This window comes from Anas acuta, chromosome 1 (assembly GCF_963932015.1).
Source record: "Anas acuta chromosome 1, bAnaAcu1.1, whole genome shotgun sequence".
NCBI lineage: Eukaryota > Metazoa > Chordata > Aves > Anseriformes > Anatidae > Anas > Anas acuta.
This window is the reverse complement of record NC_088979.1, coordinates 193628451-193644660: the sequence shown is the minus strand read 5'-3', so window position 1 is coordinate 193644660 and position 16210 is coordinate 193628451. Positions and strand designations below refer to the sequence as shown.

Here is a 16210-nt window from a genome sequence, read left to right as displayed (position 1 = left end):
AATTGTTGGATTAATCCACTGTAATGCTCTTTCCCCACAACTCTCCTACCCGTTCTTCCACCAGATATTACCACTTTACAGTAGCAGATACAAGGTGAATGGTGCCTGCTCCTCAGCTATCCCTGAGGACAGCACAAGCAGAATGCCCAGTGATTTCTGCTGCTTCTGCTATGGGGACAGTAACCTCTTACAACATCACAGAATTGCCAGACAGCTTGTAAATATCACCTCTTGAATTTATCACTACATGAAACATTACCAGAAATGAGACGTCTATTAGAACTCGAGCTGTTAATCATTGTTACTATATTCAAAAACACCTACGTGCCAGCTAGTACAAGAAAAACAGTGAAAACTTGTTTCTACATATCCACTAGACAGGCTGACCACTAACTGAAATATTCGCCCACACCGGCCTCTACACAAATATATTGGTCTCTGGTCTCCCTATACTCCTCACAGAGTTTATTTTTGTCTTGTGCTTCCCCCTTCACCCTTTCTGAAACCGCATTGACAGTTACGCTTCTTAATCATAGAATGGTTTGGGTTAGAAGGGACCGTAAAGATCACCCAGTTCCAACCCCCCGCCATGAATTTCTTCCTAATCTAAATCTAGTTTAAAGCCCCTTGTCCCATCATTACACCCCCTGACAAAGAGTCCCTCCCCAGATTTCCTGTAGGCACCCCTTCGGTACTGCAAGGCTGCTGGAAGGTCTCCCCGGAGCCTTCTCTTCTCCAGGCTCAACAACCACAACTTCCTCAGCCTGTCTCCATAGTAGAGGTGCTCCAGCCCTTTGATCATCCCCGTGTCCCTCCTCTGGGCTCATTCTAATACGTCCATGTCCTGCGTGTGCTGGGGGGCCCAGAGCTGAATGCAGGGCCTCAGGAGGAGTCATACGAGAGCAGAGCAGAGGAGGACAATCACTTCCCTCACCCTGCTGGCCACACTTCTGTTGATGCAGCTCAGGATGTGGCTGGCTTTCTGGGCTGCAAGCACACATTGCTGACTCATGTTGAGCTTCTCATCAGCCAACACCTCCAGGTCCATGTGCCTTACCATAGTTTCCAGGAGGATCTGCTCCATGATCTCGCTGGGCACAGAGGTGAGACTGACTGGGCTGTTGGTCCACCGGTCTTCTTTTTTTTCCCTTTTTAAAAATAGGGTTGTTTCCCCTCCTCCAATCAGCAGGAACTTCACTGGACTGCCACGACTTCCCAAATATGATGGATAGTGGCTTAGCAACTACATCCACCGGTTGCCTTAGGACTAGTGATGTATCTCATCAGGTCCCATGAGTTGTGCACCTTCAGGTTCCTTAGCTGGTCTCAAACTTATCTTCTCCTACAGTGGGCAGTTCATCATTCTCCCAGTCCCTGCCTTTGCCTTCTGGGGCCTTGGCTATGTGGCTGGAGCTCTTGCCAGTAGACTGAGACAAAAAAGTCATTTAGTACCTCAGCCTTCTTCATAACCCCGGTGACCAGGTCTCCTATTTCCTTTTGGAAAGGGCCCACAATTTTCTTAGCCTTCCTTTTATCACTGAGGTAACTATAGAGGCCTTTCTTATCCTTGACATCTCTGGCCAGTTTTAATTCTAACAGGCTTTCCTACCCTGATCCCTGGCTGCCCAGACAATGTCTCCCCTGTCTGTCCTTCCTAGAGTCTGTATCCTTCCATTCCAATGTTCCAGGCATGGGAGCCATCCTCCCACATCTTTGTAATGTCAATGAGGTCATACCCCTGCAGATGTACATATATCTCTAGCTCCCCTTGTTTATTCCCCATGCTATGTGTGTTTAGCATAGAGAGATTTGAGTGTTAAAACAGTTCTGTAAGGACATCTCAGGCTTTGGAGAAAGACTCTCCCTCCTGCTGGTCCTTGTTACCAGCTTCTTATCCACTACCATCTTGCTTTCTTCTAATTCTGTGGCAGCTATAACTGCTGACAGCTTGTGCTCCTTTTCCCCCTAATTGTGTTTGTGGAGCCAACTAAAGGTTTTCTCTTAAAGGGTACTCATTACTTATGAAGTGGCATTAGTCTGTGAATTTCTGCAGCTACTGGAATTTGAATATGTCAGCAGATTTTGAATGAATTAAGAATGAAGCTGTGTGAGTGTTATCTGGAAGAAAATATTTCAGTAACTTAACAATGCAGTAATGGAGTGTGAATCCCAGATTACATCACTGGTTGAAGCCACAGGAGTGACAGATTCTAAAATTGTGACACTGACTCAGATGAAAGAACTGAAAAAATTCTCAAAGTTTCAGTAGCCACATGCTGGTTTATTTCTAGAGCAGAATAACTATTTAAACCTACAATCTCTTGAAAGAAAACAGAAACATTGCCTTAGATGAGCAACAGTGTCATCATAATTTAAACTCTGAAGTATTTTCTTCAATTAATATATTAATTCATATGCATAGCTTCACACAAATGGCAAGAAATGTCCAAACCATCAGAACCATGACAAGCTGAGATTCAAAGGTTTTGAAATAAGCCTCTTACTTGATTATGCCAAAAATTAAGGGAATGGATAAATTCTTAGAGATGAAAACTACAGTTGTCAAAGAGCACACATGATCGCTAAATGCCACACCACCAACAGGTAAAAGACTTGCAGCTCCAAGTTTATTTAACATGGCAATGCCAAGGGCAGCTTGATAAGACTATCAGTTAACTACTTAAATGCAAAGCTATGCTATCTTCTAAAAGAAATGGCAATCTCCTAAAAATTCAAAGCCCAGACATTTGGTGTTTTTAATGGAATAGCAAATAACCGACCTACTCTTCAAAATTAAGGACTTTAATTTGTTTGTTAGTTAAAAAGTGTAAGTAAAAGTGGTTATCTTCGGAGGGTACATATTGGTATGCTCAGAAACAGTAGTCACTATATAGTTTGAAGTCATGTTATGAAAGGATGTGATTAAAGATATTCTAGAGTGTGAGTTTGAGTGGGTATTGTATGACCCTACTACATGCCAAGTGCTCCAACAGAAAGAACCACTTTAGTGGTTTAGTTTTAGTAGGAAATTTACTTTAATCAAGACGGCTACCATCAAATTCAGCCATCAGAGTACAACATGCCTAGTATTATTAAACATGCAGAAGTCCACTCTGCCCTTTTTTCTTGACAGTATGGTTGGCCTTCATGGTCTTTTACAGTTCACTACAAACAGTAAATACAGTTCAGCTATAAACACATTGTGCAAAGACGGGAAGTTCAGTGACTGAGATACCAGTCAGAATGTCTGCTATTAAGCAGACAATCATTAGTCACAACCAAAGAAACTTTACAAAGAAGTTACAACTGCTACATAGGTATACATTATGCCAGTTATTCTGGTGGAGACATATAACAAAAGAACCTGGAATTCACATCTCATGCTCCACTTGCGATTCAGAACAACACTATTGTAATACCTACAGTTGTGACAGTTCCAATTGTCCCTGCTACCTCAGATTACTGTGTAATGATACAAACAGTTGGGAAAAATCAGAAAGCAAGGTGGTTACATTCATAACAAAACAGAAGGAGATCTCTTGTGTAAATATGAACTGTTTGTTGTTTTTTTAAAGCTCTATTTGTTATGCGACACCAAGGCATCATTTGCAAATGAGACAAATGGGTATTGTCAAAGTTTTATAGCAGGGCAAATGCAGTTATACTAAAGGTCAGCCCATTATTTTAAAAGTAGCGTAATAAATCTTAATTCACACAAATTTTTAGTCTTCACCCATGTCTAGAGAGGTTTTCATCTTGTATAGCTTGAGGACTATGAGATCCATAAAGATGAGGATAATAAACACATAGATTGTCAACCGAAATTCACTGCCAAAAGGTCTCTACCTCTACCAAAAAGTTGTAGAGACTTACAAGCAACACAGAATGGAATATTAAATGAAAAGGTCTAGCTATCCAGACCAATCTTTTTCAAAAACACATTCAGAACTCTTATTTGTATTTGAATCAGAAGAAATAAAGATTGCATGCACATGTATTTTTCACACAAAGCTCCCTACAAGCAGAATATTATTTTTGGTTAACACTACTGAAAGAAAAATCTATTTTTTAAAATGGATTTTGAATTAAACAACTGGTCTCAAATAAAGCTGAGAAAGCTTTGCAGTTTATCAAATTTCAACCTATTTGAACAAGCAGTCACACCCAACAAGACCAGAAGTGAGAAATAAAGATACCTATATAAATAGCAGTTTGTTAGCCTCAAACAAGTATTTTGTCATGGTTAAAACTATTGTAACACCAAAAGGCCCTATGTTTCAGAACAGCAGACAGAAAATAATCTAAGTATCTTCTCATCTAGGAAATAAAATGACAGCGTTTGCTAGCAAACACTGAGGCACTAAAGCATATTAGAAGGAATCCTCGTTAATGTCTTTAAGAGCTTTAGAAGGCATATAATGGTTTTGCTAAGAGTCTACCGGATTTAATAAGGATCAGTAACTGAATCAGCATACAGCTGAGAAATCCGCTTTCAAAATGCTTAAAGAAGTATTTAATGCATCAAAAATGCAGACAAGACTTAGCAGCCTACTTGCAGTCAGTCTCGTACTGTACATCACTAGTAGATTCTGAAGTGAATGGGAATTCAAAATTACATTTAATTGACCAGAATCTCTAAGTAATCCAGACAGTTGTCTCTTTTACTCCCAGTTCTGTTATTGCAAGCCATTTTACCTCCGACCATAGCCAATTTTAAAATTACATTTCAATACTCCAATCACATTGTACCCAGTTTATAATGTTGGTATGACTTCACTGTTTTAACTGGAGACTACTATCTCCATTCTTCTGTGTACTCTACTGTTTGGACACGGAGTTGATAATTATGGTTCTTAGCCACTACCATCTGGCTTCTGCACGAAGCACTGGGCAGAAAAGGACTCTTCCTAATAAAGACTACAACCTCTAAGTTAGAACAGCATTCAGAAGAATAAGGACACATAGGTTTGACTCTCCTTAGACTTGGAAGGAAACCAAAATTCACACCTCCGTTTTCCAGTGAAGTGCTCTTATCAACACACTTCATGAAAAAGCCTGGCACTATCTCCTACTCCAGCAATGCTTTAAAATAAAAGTGGGTTTTGAATGAGCTCAACACGTCCGCTGTCTGGACCTGGCAGGTGAACACAATTTCACATGATTGTTAATTGAATTGTACAGTAAACTGTGACAGAGAAACACAGAAACTGAAAGAATCTCATTCAGTACCCATTTGCCCCTACAACCACTGCTGCTCATTTCCAGTGCTCCATCTGCATCAGGCACGTACCTCTGCTGTTCATTCTGCAGTTACCGATCCAGGTGCTCAGCAGCAGACCATTATGTTATTATCATCAGTTAAATTGACCACTCCAGCAGCAAACTAAGTCAAAACAGAATAGCCAATTTGACTATTAAACCAGCACAAAACTGAATTAAACACTCAGAAGTGCCAGGGAAAGGGTAGAACCATTCAGCCAGATGCTCTAAGAGCTCTCTCCTGTTAGCAATACTGAGTTTTTAGACTGGTGCAACTGCTTATGTTACTACATTATTATACAATATACCCTGCTTATTTCCAGCATTCCAGTATGGATTTAGAAACCAGGCAGAAACATTATTAGTTTCCCTGGAATCTATTAAAAACAAAGAGATTCAGAATTTCCTCTCCATCAAGATGCACAATTCATGTTATGAGCAAAACAAATTTTATCAGCTTCATCTACATAAGAAAATTATATAGATAGATGCATGAGAGAAATTTTAAAAACTTTACAAAAGAATGATGGGGTACAGGTTGCCATTTAACTCCAACAGCTGTGCCTCTAACCAGTGTTTTCATGTCAAAACCCAGACCATATTAAGTTCTAAAAGATACTGAGAATTATAAACCGGCTGCACAGTTTCAACAGGAATTTTCATTACAGTACATTGATTTCTTCTTTAAAAGCAATCAGTTTAGAGCAATGATTGTAGGGACTTCCTGTCCACTTTGGTTGCCTAGATACAGTTACATTTCACCAAAAAATGCAATCAGGTACCTTGCTAAGCGTATTATATATGTTTCAAATGCAATAATACATTTCTAAAAAGCACATATGAAAAAGTAACGCTGCACAGTTTATTGCATAGACTGAAGCACTATATATGCAAATGTTGATTCCTTTAAATAAGTAGTTATATGAAACGTATTTTCTAATTTCAGTATCAATTTTTATAGGTATATCAAATACTGCAGGTTACATGCATCTCTCAATACAAATGCATAACTCTCATATCAACATATGGATGTACATCAACACCTCTAGTTGATTTATCAAGTTAATACCTAAATAGAGAAGAAATGGGGTTACTCAGAGGTTCAATGGTCCTTCAATTACTAACGCCAGGAAAGGAAGGCAATTCATGTGCTTTAAGGTATGTTTAACATAAACACTTGTTAAGAAGTCTCTAAAGAATTGTTTCTTATATGCTGTAAGTGAAGTACCCCAATAGTTCAGATCCTGAAAGAATGATATTATGAACAATTAAAAAAAAAAAAAATCAGCCTCCCTGGGCAGCCTGTGCCAGTGCTCAGTCACCCACACAGCACAGAAGCGCTCCTGGTGTTCAAGTGGAACCTCCTGTGCTCCATTTTTGTCCATTGCTTCTTGTCCTGTCAGTGGGCACCACTGAAAAGAGCCCAGCTCCATTTTCTTTGCCCCCTCCCTTCAGGTATTTATCCACATTGATGAGATCCCCCTGAGATTCCTCTTCTAAGGCTGAACGGTCACAGCTGTCAGCCTCTCCTCACAGGAGAGATGCCCTAGTCCCTTGGTCATCTTTGTAGCCCTTCTTTGGGCCCTTTCCAGCATGCCCATGTCTCTCTTGTACTGGGGGCCCAGAACTGGACACAACACTCCAGGCATGGCCTCACCAACAATGAGTAGAGAGGAGGGATTACCTCTCTCAACTGGCAAGGAATAATCCATGTGGGTATCTGTGACACTAGCTAATCTTTAGGTCATTTTGCTGAGATAGCGTACACAGACACATAACACTTTACCTCTTGTAATATATTCACGCTATGGACAGTTCCAGAGATCTTCAACTGGCTCTGCAGCTTTGCTAATTCCAACAGCAAAGTCACAATACTGTGAAAGATCTTTTAAATTCCTAACTCTAATACTTCTACATTGTGAAAGGGTTATGAACAGACAGGTGCAAACAGAGCATGACATTTCATTATTCCTCCATTTCCAATTCTGATTCTCATTTATTTTGTCCTGCCTGCGCCTACCAAACCAACTCAATGGACAAGGAGAACAAAGCATATTTAAGAAGAGGTAAGTCTTTTTACAGGCCAGTCAGCCTCACTTCAAGAGGACAAAGCCAGGCTCTTTTCAGTGGTGCCCACTGACAGGACAAGAAGCAATAGACAAAAATGGAGCACAGGAGGTACTGCCTGAACACCAGGAGCACTTCTGCGCTGTGTTGGATACTGAGCACTGGCACAGGTTGCCCACAGAGATCTCCTTGGAGATCTTCAGAAGCCTCCTGGACGTGGTCCTGGGCAGGCTGCTCTGGGTGTCCCACTTGAGCAGGGGCTGGGCCAGAGGGCCCTGCCAGTCTCGGCCTACTTATTGCACAAGCACACATTCCTAGTAGGCAAAATTGTCTCAGCAAAAAAGCATTTGCTATTTTGTCTCTGTTTTCTAATATATTGCAGTATCTTCACTATCCTTCAGCTCAGAAATGCCTCTAAGTTGAGCCACTCCAAAAACTCTGCATTTTTCCATAGTACTTCCTGCTCTTACAAGTTTGAAGTATCAAGTTTTCAAACTACCCTTTATACACATTATGAGCTTAAATATTTCTTTTTTTGCATACAGAATCTCTCAGGTGAAGCCAACCGAACTCCATTTAGAGAATAACAAAACAGTAATTTACACAAAGCCTGAGACAACAGTAGGACACTGAACAAACAAGAGCAATAAATAGAACAGCTGAGCTCAGTAAAGCTGGTCAATGACTAAGAGTCAGCCTCAGAATAGCAAGTTTTCCATCAATACAGGCTCTCCTATACACATTTTGGAAAAAGCCTTATAATAGCTAATTATCAAGTCAGTTCCGATCTTTATGGCAGCGTTTCCATGGCAGAAAAAATCTTCACACTTAACAGAACATCTTAAATCTCTCTTCTCTACTTCCAGTTTTCTACCTTGACATTTGCCAGAAAGCACATTACAGGAAACACTGCAGACATCCATCAAACCCAGCAGCAAAACTCACTTCAGAATTTCATGCCCTCTGAAGCAGACCGATGGCTGGGTTTCAATATATTTGGCCAGATTTTAGGATATGCCCATTTCTTCCTTCTGAGAGTACCGAGACAACTACAAATACAGCAGCAATAGAACAAGGTACTTCAGGGATACAGTTACATAAATCAGCATGGCCTAACTCTACAGGACAAAGCTTGAGTTCAAGTTGTCCCAACAAAACTATGTAAGGAGCATTACTGTAACCCGCAGTTAGTTAAAAATGGCTCTTCATGAAAGGGGGTGAGCTTCAATAATAAAATCTGTAGGACTGAAGTAAGCTGTCATATCAACACAATGATGGTACAATTAACTGTGCTGCCAGAGAAGGTAAAAAGAAACCAATTCAGGTAGCATAACACAGAATTTGTGTTGTCTTGAGGCAGCATTGATGCCGGGAGTGAACTATATTACTAAAAAATACCTTACTGGAGCTTTTTTGGTTTCTGATTCAAGAGGGGGAAAAAACATCAAGGAAAAAAAAAACACTGTGTTGCTTTTAAAAGACAACTAAAGGGAAAATAATCTTAAGCATAGACACTGGAAATATTTGTTGCATAACTCTTGAATTCCCCCTCAAGAAACATGTAATAGTTGATACAAAAGTTAAACTAATTTTTTATGTACATCCATAAACTACACCTTTTAATCAAGAGAGGAAAAAGGACAGCCCCCACTGCAGGTATCATGGCACAGTACAAAATACACAGTTTCTCTTTAGCCATTTCTAAAATCATTTCTTTCAGGGTATGTTGTACTGAACTGTTGAAGTGAATTTTTTGTCAGGATGTTGAATTAAAATCACAATGCAATCATAAATGGCAACTTTATAAAGAAATTTTCACAGTGAAAATAATTTGCATTGTAGTAAAGAAGTCTATATGCACATCAAAGACCAATATTATGATGTTGCAAATTATTACACCAGCATTAAAATAGAAAGGGACGAGCATAAAAACCCAAACTGCAATTATACAAACACGACTGAATAGCTGTGCTTTCTGCACATGCATGAGCCTCCTTACACAAAAACAAGGGTAATTATTACACTATGAGAAATCTAGTAATTCTGATTTTATCTTTTGAAAGTGTTATATTCAGTACTAAGGCTTGAGGATTACATCAATTTAATTACAAGTCAGATATAGAAGTCCACATAAACAACATCCTGATGCCAAAGTCCAGCTGTATCACATTAAAATTCAAGAGAGCTTCTGTTTCAGAGCTTCTCCTAAAAAGCACCTAAATCTAAGCAGATTAGATAGCAGAAAGTCTGCAAAACAAAACAAAACCAAAAAAAAAAAAGGGGGGGGGAAGCACAAACTGTTAGCTTAACTTCAGTACCTGGGAAAGTTATGGAGAAGATTGTCCTGGGGGATGTTGAAAGGCACTTAAAGAACAAAGCTATTATCTGGCATAGTCAACATGAGGTCATGAAGGGAAAGTCCTGCCTTAGTAATTTGGTCTCCTTCTATGACAAGGCCACCCACTTAGTTGCTGAAGGGAAGGCAGCGGATATAATCTTTCTGGATTTCAGTAAGGCCTTTGATACTATCCCTCACCAGCATCCTTCTGGACAAACCGTTTAACTGTGAGATAAACAGGGTGATACTATGCTGGGTGATGAACTGGCTGTACAGCAGACCTCAAAGGGCTGTAGAGGGGCTACAGCTGGCTGGTGGACCATCCAGCACTAACAGTGCTCCCCAGGGCTTGGTTTTAGGACCAGTCCTGTTGAACATTGTTATCAATGATCTGGATGTAGGAGTGGAATGCATTCTTTGCAAGACTGCTGATGATGCCAATCTGGGACTTGCTGTTGACTCCCTGGAGTGACAAGAGGCCTTAGAAAGAGCTCTAGATCGGAGCACTGAGCAATCAGCAACCGCATGAAATTCGTCAAAGGTAAATGCCAGTCAAAAATAAGTGATTCTCCCACTATATATTCTCCCAAAGCTGGTAAAAGGGCAAGAAGGCACATGCTTTGAGGAAAGGCTGAGGACACTTGGGTTGTCTCGCCTATAGAAAAGGAGGCTGTGAGGTAACCTCTTTGCTTTCTGCAATGCCATGAGGAAGAAAAAAAGGAGAAGCCAATCTCTTCTCCACGATAAGCAATGATAAGACACAGAGGAACGGCACAAAGCTGGGCCAGGGGAGCTACAGGTTAGATACCAGGAAATGTTTTTTTACTGCGAGTGTGATAAAACACCGGAACAGGCTTCCTAGAGAGGTGGCTGATGCCTTATGCCTGCCAGCATTCAGGAGGTATTTGGATTAACAATATGCTTTAGTGTTTGAGAGGTTTTGATCAGACAGCTGGACTTGACAATCTTTGTAGGCCCCTACCAACTGAAATATTCCATTCTAAACAAAAAGTAATATTAACCACTTCTTTTAGGTATCATTTGTAAATATCTGATAGATAGAGAGTTGCCTTTGAAGATCAGACAGGAGATATTGTCAGGAATGTTTTAGGCCGGTACAATCAAAGTTGGCATAATTTAATAAAAATGTGGTCAACACCTCTGAAAGGTGCAACATATGTTTGCGAGAATAAGGCTTGAGAGCTTCTGTAAATTGAGACTTCTAAATTCTTGTAGGTTTTCAAGCATGGAGAAAGAATACACTGGAGGAAAGGCAAGAAAAGGAATGATACAAAAAGCACTTTTTTCTTCCCCATGGTGCAGCAAGGTCTGAAGGAAAGTAAAGACTATGAGGATGCTGCTGCTGGAAAGATGAGTATGCAGTGGGAGTCAATTGACTAAGCAGAGATATGCAGGTCTGGAACAAAAGAAAAGCAGCTAGAAAAAAATGCTTGAGATGTGAAGGTTTAGAACTGAATGTAATTCTAGTTAATGCCTTAAGCATCAGGGAGGACTGCAGCGAAAAAGATTAAGAGCAGTACTCTGCCTTAAACTGAAAAATAGGTTAAGAACATGACAACATTGTTCCAGTGTGAATCACGAGCATCTGTTCAGGAATGGAGAAGTAGCTATACTGGTCACCAGTACAGAAGTATCTGGTGAACTAAAATCTGGACGCATGATTATCTAGAAAGATGATGCTGAACTGCAATTGTCAAATGTGATCCGTGGCTTCCTGGTCCCCAGGATCCACTCCTAAAGAATGTGAAAGAAATACCTTCCTGAATGCCTTGTTCAATGAGCCTGAACACTTGATTTGCTGTATTAGGCGAGAAATGTGATAATCCACAAATCAGATGTGTTAATCCTATAAACTCATACTGCCAGTTTGAATGTATTCATAAAACTTGATGAGTTAACCTCATACCAGAAGGCTTTCTTCTAAATGAGGTACTGCCTGTTCTCCTGCAGTTGGCATAAATTCAGTCTTATGTGCTCTGGCTAATTCAACAGAAAGGCACTTGCAAATCCACACCTGATCTGGATCACATGTATATTAATGCAGCACACAGACCAGCCACGGAGAGCCACCATCTCCTAACATGAGTAGAATTACATTTGTTCTGCAAGCATCATTGTAGGCTTTTTTTTTTTCTTCTGAACACCAAGAGTTAGAAAGATGGGGAATCAGAAGACAGGAAGAACGTGGTTCAATTGCCTCTATTCCTTGGAAGCCAGCCAAGATAGAAGATATACCTGGTCTGAACTACTTCTTTGAAAAGCAGTATATACGAGTTTACCTGTAAGAAACTACAACAACAAAAAACATAATAAAACAAAATATTACTGCAATCAGGAAACAGGTATACGAATGATCAACTTGATACAAATGTTAAGTGCCTAAGAAAAAGTGCTTTGCGTATTAAATTTTTTTTAGCAGTGAACAACATATTAGACTGCACTTAAATTTCATGGGAAGTCAAAAAATGTTTCTTCATCACAAATAGGAGATACATTGATCCAAGATGAATTTAAATGAAACAAGCTCATTTATTTAATGATTTTAAAGTAAAATAAAATCACCAAGCTCCATGTACAAACACATTTGCCAGCTGGCTTACAAATTATGTGCTCATGTTCAGCTTCTAATAACGAGGATGACTCTCAAATTTTACAGAAAAGGTTCTCCTGCTGTTAGCATATCACATTAAAGCTCACAGAATTAGAAGGTTACAATATTATTTTACATAGATAGTGTTTCAACATCAGTATTTTTGGTACCAAATTGGTACCAAATGAGGTACCAATTTATAGACATGATGAAAGAAGTTAAATAATCCCAAGCAATACTACTTTGAACAGAGTAAGTATAGCTGTTTCTTCCTAGAGACAAGACAACAAAATATAAATCTAACATCAATCAGTGATATTATTCACAAACTCATGGTTTCTGCACAGCAGTCATACCTCTCTCAAATCATTGAAATTCTAGAGAAACCTTTAGAAAAGCTTCTAAATTTAGTTTTATTCCATTATATGCCAGAAATAGACTGATTATAATTATAACCATATCTTCCAGTTGAACATACTAATTCAAGGCTCAGTAGGATTCTCTAATCACCATACAAAAATACAGCTTTTACAGATGCTGGAGTAAAACTTCTCCTTGGGCCAATAGGTTTATAGCTACACACTTTTTCTACATAAGCAAGGTATTTTAGATGCTTCTCACACCACATATTTTCCTGCCAGCAGACCACAACTTGTACTTTTCCTTTTATTCCGGTATCTTTTTAGCAGAACAAGCCCATAAATAGATGCAGGAATACAACCGAGTTGATGATCAACTATGACATATGGGCAGAGCAAGCAATTCGGAAAGTGAGTGGTGAGAAGAGACTGACTCTAGTGGAAGTAAGTTAAAATAGTTTTGCCATCACATAAAACATTTGCATAACATTTAAGACATCTGACACAGTTGCAAGGAAATTTAACAGGAAAACTTTAATTCCAAGAAAACTGAAACACCCAGACGTATCCATGGGTGTATACACAAAACCTCATTTGGAGTTCAGTAAACATTTAAGGAATTTTGTGTTTAAAAAAATGATTTGAATGCTGGTCCTAGAAGAAGAAGTTAACCTGTTAGTTTTCACACCTCATTTTAATAGAGGAGGGGGAAACACTATACCAACTGAGCTGTATTATGAGGAAATGCATGCATTTGACTCATATGCTATGATTTTCTGAGATTCCGGAAAAGAAAGAAAAAAGAAACTTCCTCAAAAGCTTTTCTGTATCAGAACGATTTTAGAAAACAAAACCCTAACTTTATACACCAGAGCATCAAACTACTAAAAACAGTTACAAAATTAATTCTCAAATTTAAAGCATCTTCCTATAAAAAGAGACTTTATCCATATCCAAAGAATATTTTAATGACTACCAAACTACATGTACTTAATGTCCTAAACAGAACAGTGAAAATCTGAAAAATGTTTTAAATGCCTTGCCAGAGCACATAAAAATAATTACTTTGGCACCTTCAAGACATTTTCTGCAGTACTACTACTGATCAAATAGAGCACAACCTCCCCATGCAACAGTCTGAGGCTTCCAAAGTTGCACAGGCACAGTACCAACCAACAGCCTAACCCTGGAAAGCAAACTGGAGAGAAAAGCTTTGTTTCCCTCATAAGCAAGATTTTAAAACTATATGTACATTTTAGGACCCTTGCTTTTCCCAGACTAGGCTTGCCTCAGCTCTGCATGTACACATGAAAGTGCTTCAGTTTCCTGTACCTGTCTGGGGCTGTTTTAGAAGTTTGCAGAAGAACAAAGTTACTTAAAAACTGTAAACGGTACATGGCATTGGTAGTAAATAGACCACTGCTGATGAACACTGTAGGAAAATAAGTTTCAAGAGGAATGAGAAATTGAGTAGCACTTTAAGAAAATTAGCTTCAGGAGGAAAAGGGCACCATAAAAACAAACTCCACAGCTTTTTAGCTCCAGGCTAGAACGACCCAGTCTGGTTAACCATAAAGCACATCACGCAGGATTCCTTATAACATCAGTACAATACAAGTCTTGTAGCACCCAGACATCCACAAGCTGTACAACAGTTTGGGTCCTGCACAAAGGTATTTCTAATTAAACCTTGCTTCTTTGTTTCTTTTACAGCAATTTTAAGAAGTAATCCTACTTCTGGCTCTCCACATCACCATACCAGTCAAAACACACGAAACAAGTAGCTCCAAGTACAGACAAGCGAAACCCAAAACACACGATGCTATATAACGCAATTTGCTACTTTACACGTTTTATAACCCCCCATCAAGGCTTTACTTTACGTTGTCGGGTTCCAGCAACATAAGCAACTCCCAGAAGGATGCGAGAAGTTGCAGGGCTCCTTGCCTTCCTCCCCCTTGACACTAGGTAAGGTCTACAACAAGCGTCCAGACCAAGCGCCCCCCACCCCACAGCCTTCCGAACCCCTCCCAGCTGATGCACACGGAGCCCCCGGCCCGGATTTAAGCAGTTAGCCCCTTTGTGCCGGATTTAGGGCCTCCTCTGAGCAAACAACAAGCCCTGAACCCTTTCCCCCCACCCCAAAGCGCCCCCGGGGGCATCCCTCGGAGGGGAAGAGGGGGGGTGCCTCGACGGGTCCTCGCCAACCTCAGGTCCACGGGGGGGGCCCCAAAGGGGTGCCCCCACCCCACAAACCCTATAAGAAAGAAGGGGGGGGCTGCTCCCCGCCCTGCCCTTACCCAGGAGGAGCAGCTTCACCTCCCGGGCCGCCTTCTCGCCGTCCTCCCGCAGGTTCCTGTCGATCATCTTGCTCCTCTCCACCGCCGCCTTGTCCTCGGCGCTCAGCGTGCAGCCCATTTTGGGATGGGGGCTGCTGCTGCTGCTCGATTTCGACCGGGAAGGGAAATTTAAAAAAAAAAAAAAAAAAAAGAAGAAAAAGAAAAAAGGGGGGAGGGGGGCGATGTCGACCTCCTTCCCCCCCTCCCTCGCTAGAGCGCACGGAAGCGTTCACCTGGCACGTTTAAGAGTAGGAACGGGAAAAAAAAAATAATATATATATATATATATATATATATAATAAATAAAATAAATAAGGATTAAAAATAAAGGAAAAAAAAAGAGAAAAAAATAAAGAAAAATATAAAAAATAGAGAAAAAAATCAATTTAAAAAAAAAAAAAAACAAAACACACAACGAGGGGCTGGGGTGGGCTTCCCCGAAGCCGTTTCCTGGGGAAACGCGGAGATGGCAGCGGGGCTCCCGGAGGCTGGAGGCCGGGCACCGGGTACCGGGCACCGCCGGGTCCCTCCTTCCTTCCCTCCCTCCCTCCCTCCCCGCCGCGGAGCTGCCGCGCCCCCGCCCCCGCCCCTCCGGAGGCGCCCGGCCGCGCGCGCCACCCACACGGCGATGGGAGGGGGGGCGCGCGCGTGCACGCGGAGGAGGGCGGGGCGAGCGCCGGCGGGGCGCGGCGCTGATTGGTGGGGAGAGGGATGAGTGACGGGGCGGGGAGGAGAGGCCGCTTCGTCACCGCGCGGCCCCGCTCACCTGCCTACAGCGGCGGGGGGGGGGGGGAGCAGTTGAGGGTGGGGATGTGGTGGTACCGAGCGGGAGGTTCCATTTTGCTCAAAGGGGAGGGGGGGATTGGGTCGTGCCACCGCCTGACGGAGCGGCCCCGGAGGCTGAGGGTCGCCTTGTGGCGGGGAGGCCGTTGTCATCCGGCACGGCCTCTGTCGCCGATGTCCCGCCCTGCGATATGTCGCCTCACGACGCTTCGGCACGCGGGACCAGCCCCCCCCCCACCCCCCCGCGCAGGGGCGGCCTCGAAGCCGTTCCCCCGCGGCCTGTGGAGAGACCCCTGGTGGAGCAGGCGGTCCCCCTGCACCCATGGGTCCCACACGGGGCAGATCTCCACGCTGCAGCCCGCGGAGGAGCCCCCGGTGTGGCAGGGGATGTGGCCTGGAGGAGGCTGCTCTAGTATCTTGGCAACGTGCAATAAATTATGTTAATCTCCCTTAA

General features: G+C 41.7%; 1 protein-coding gene across 3 annotated transcripts in view; it reads right to left on the bottom strand.

Annotated features, from left to right (window-relative positions):
- The window catches only part of LOC137849847 (guanine nucleotide-binding protein G(i) subunit alpha-1), a 36000-nt gene extending 20477 nt beyond the window's left edge, over positions 1-15523 (bottom strand). For 2 of the 3 annotated variants that reach the window (XM_068669905.1, XM_068669906.1), the window contains exon 1: positions 14935-15523. In XM_068669905.1, coding sequence (XP_068526006.1) covers positions 14935-15052 — 118 coding nt within the window. In that variant the 5' untranslated portion in view covers positions 15053-15523. Of the gene's footprint in view, positions 1-14512; positions 14585-14934 lie in introns of those variants that run through there. The other variant, XM_068669907.1, reaches the window with a different exon arrangement.
- Positions 15524-16210: the final 687 nt, after the last annotated feature.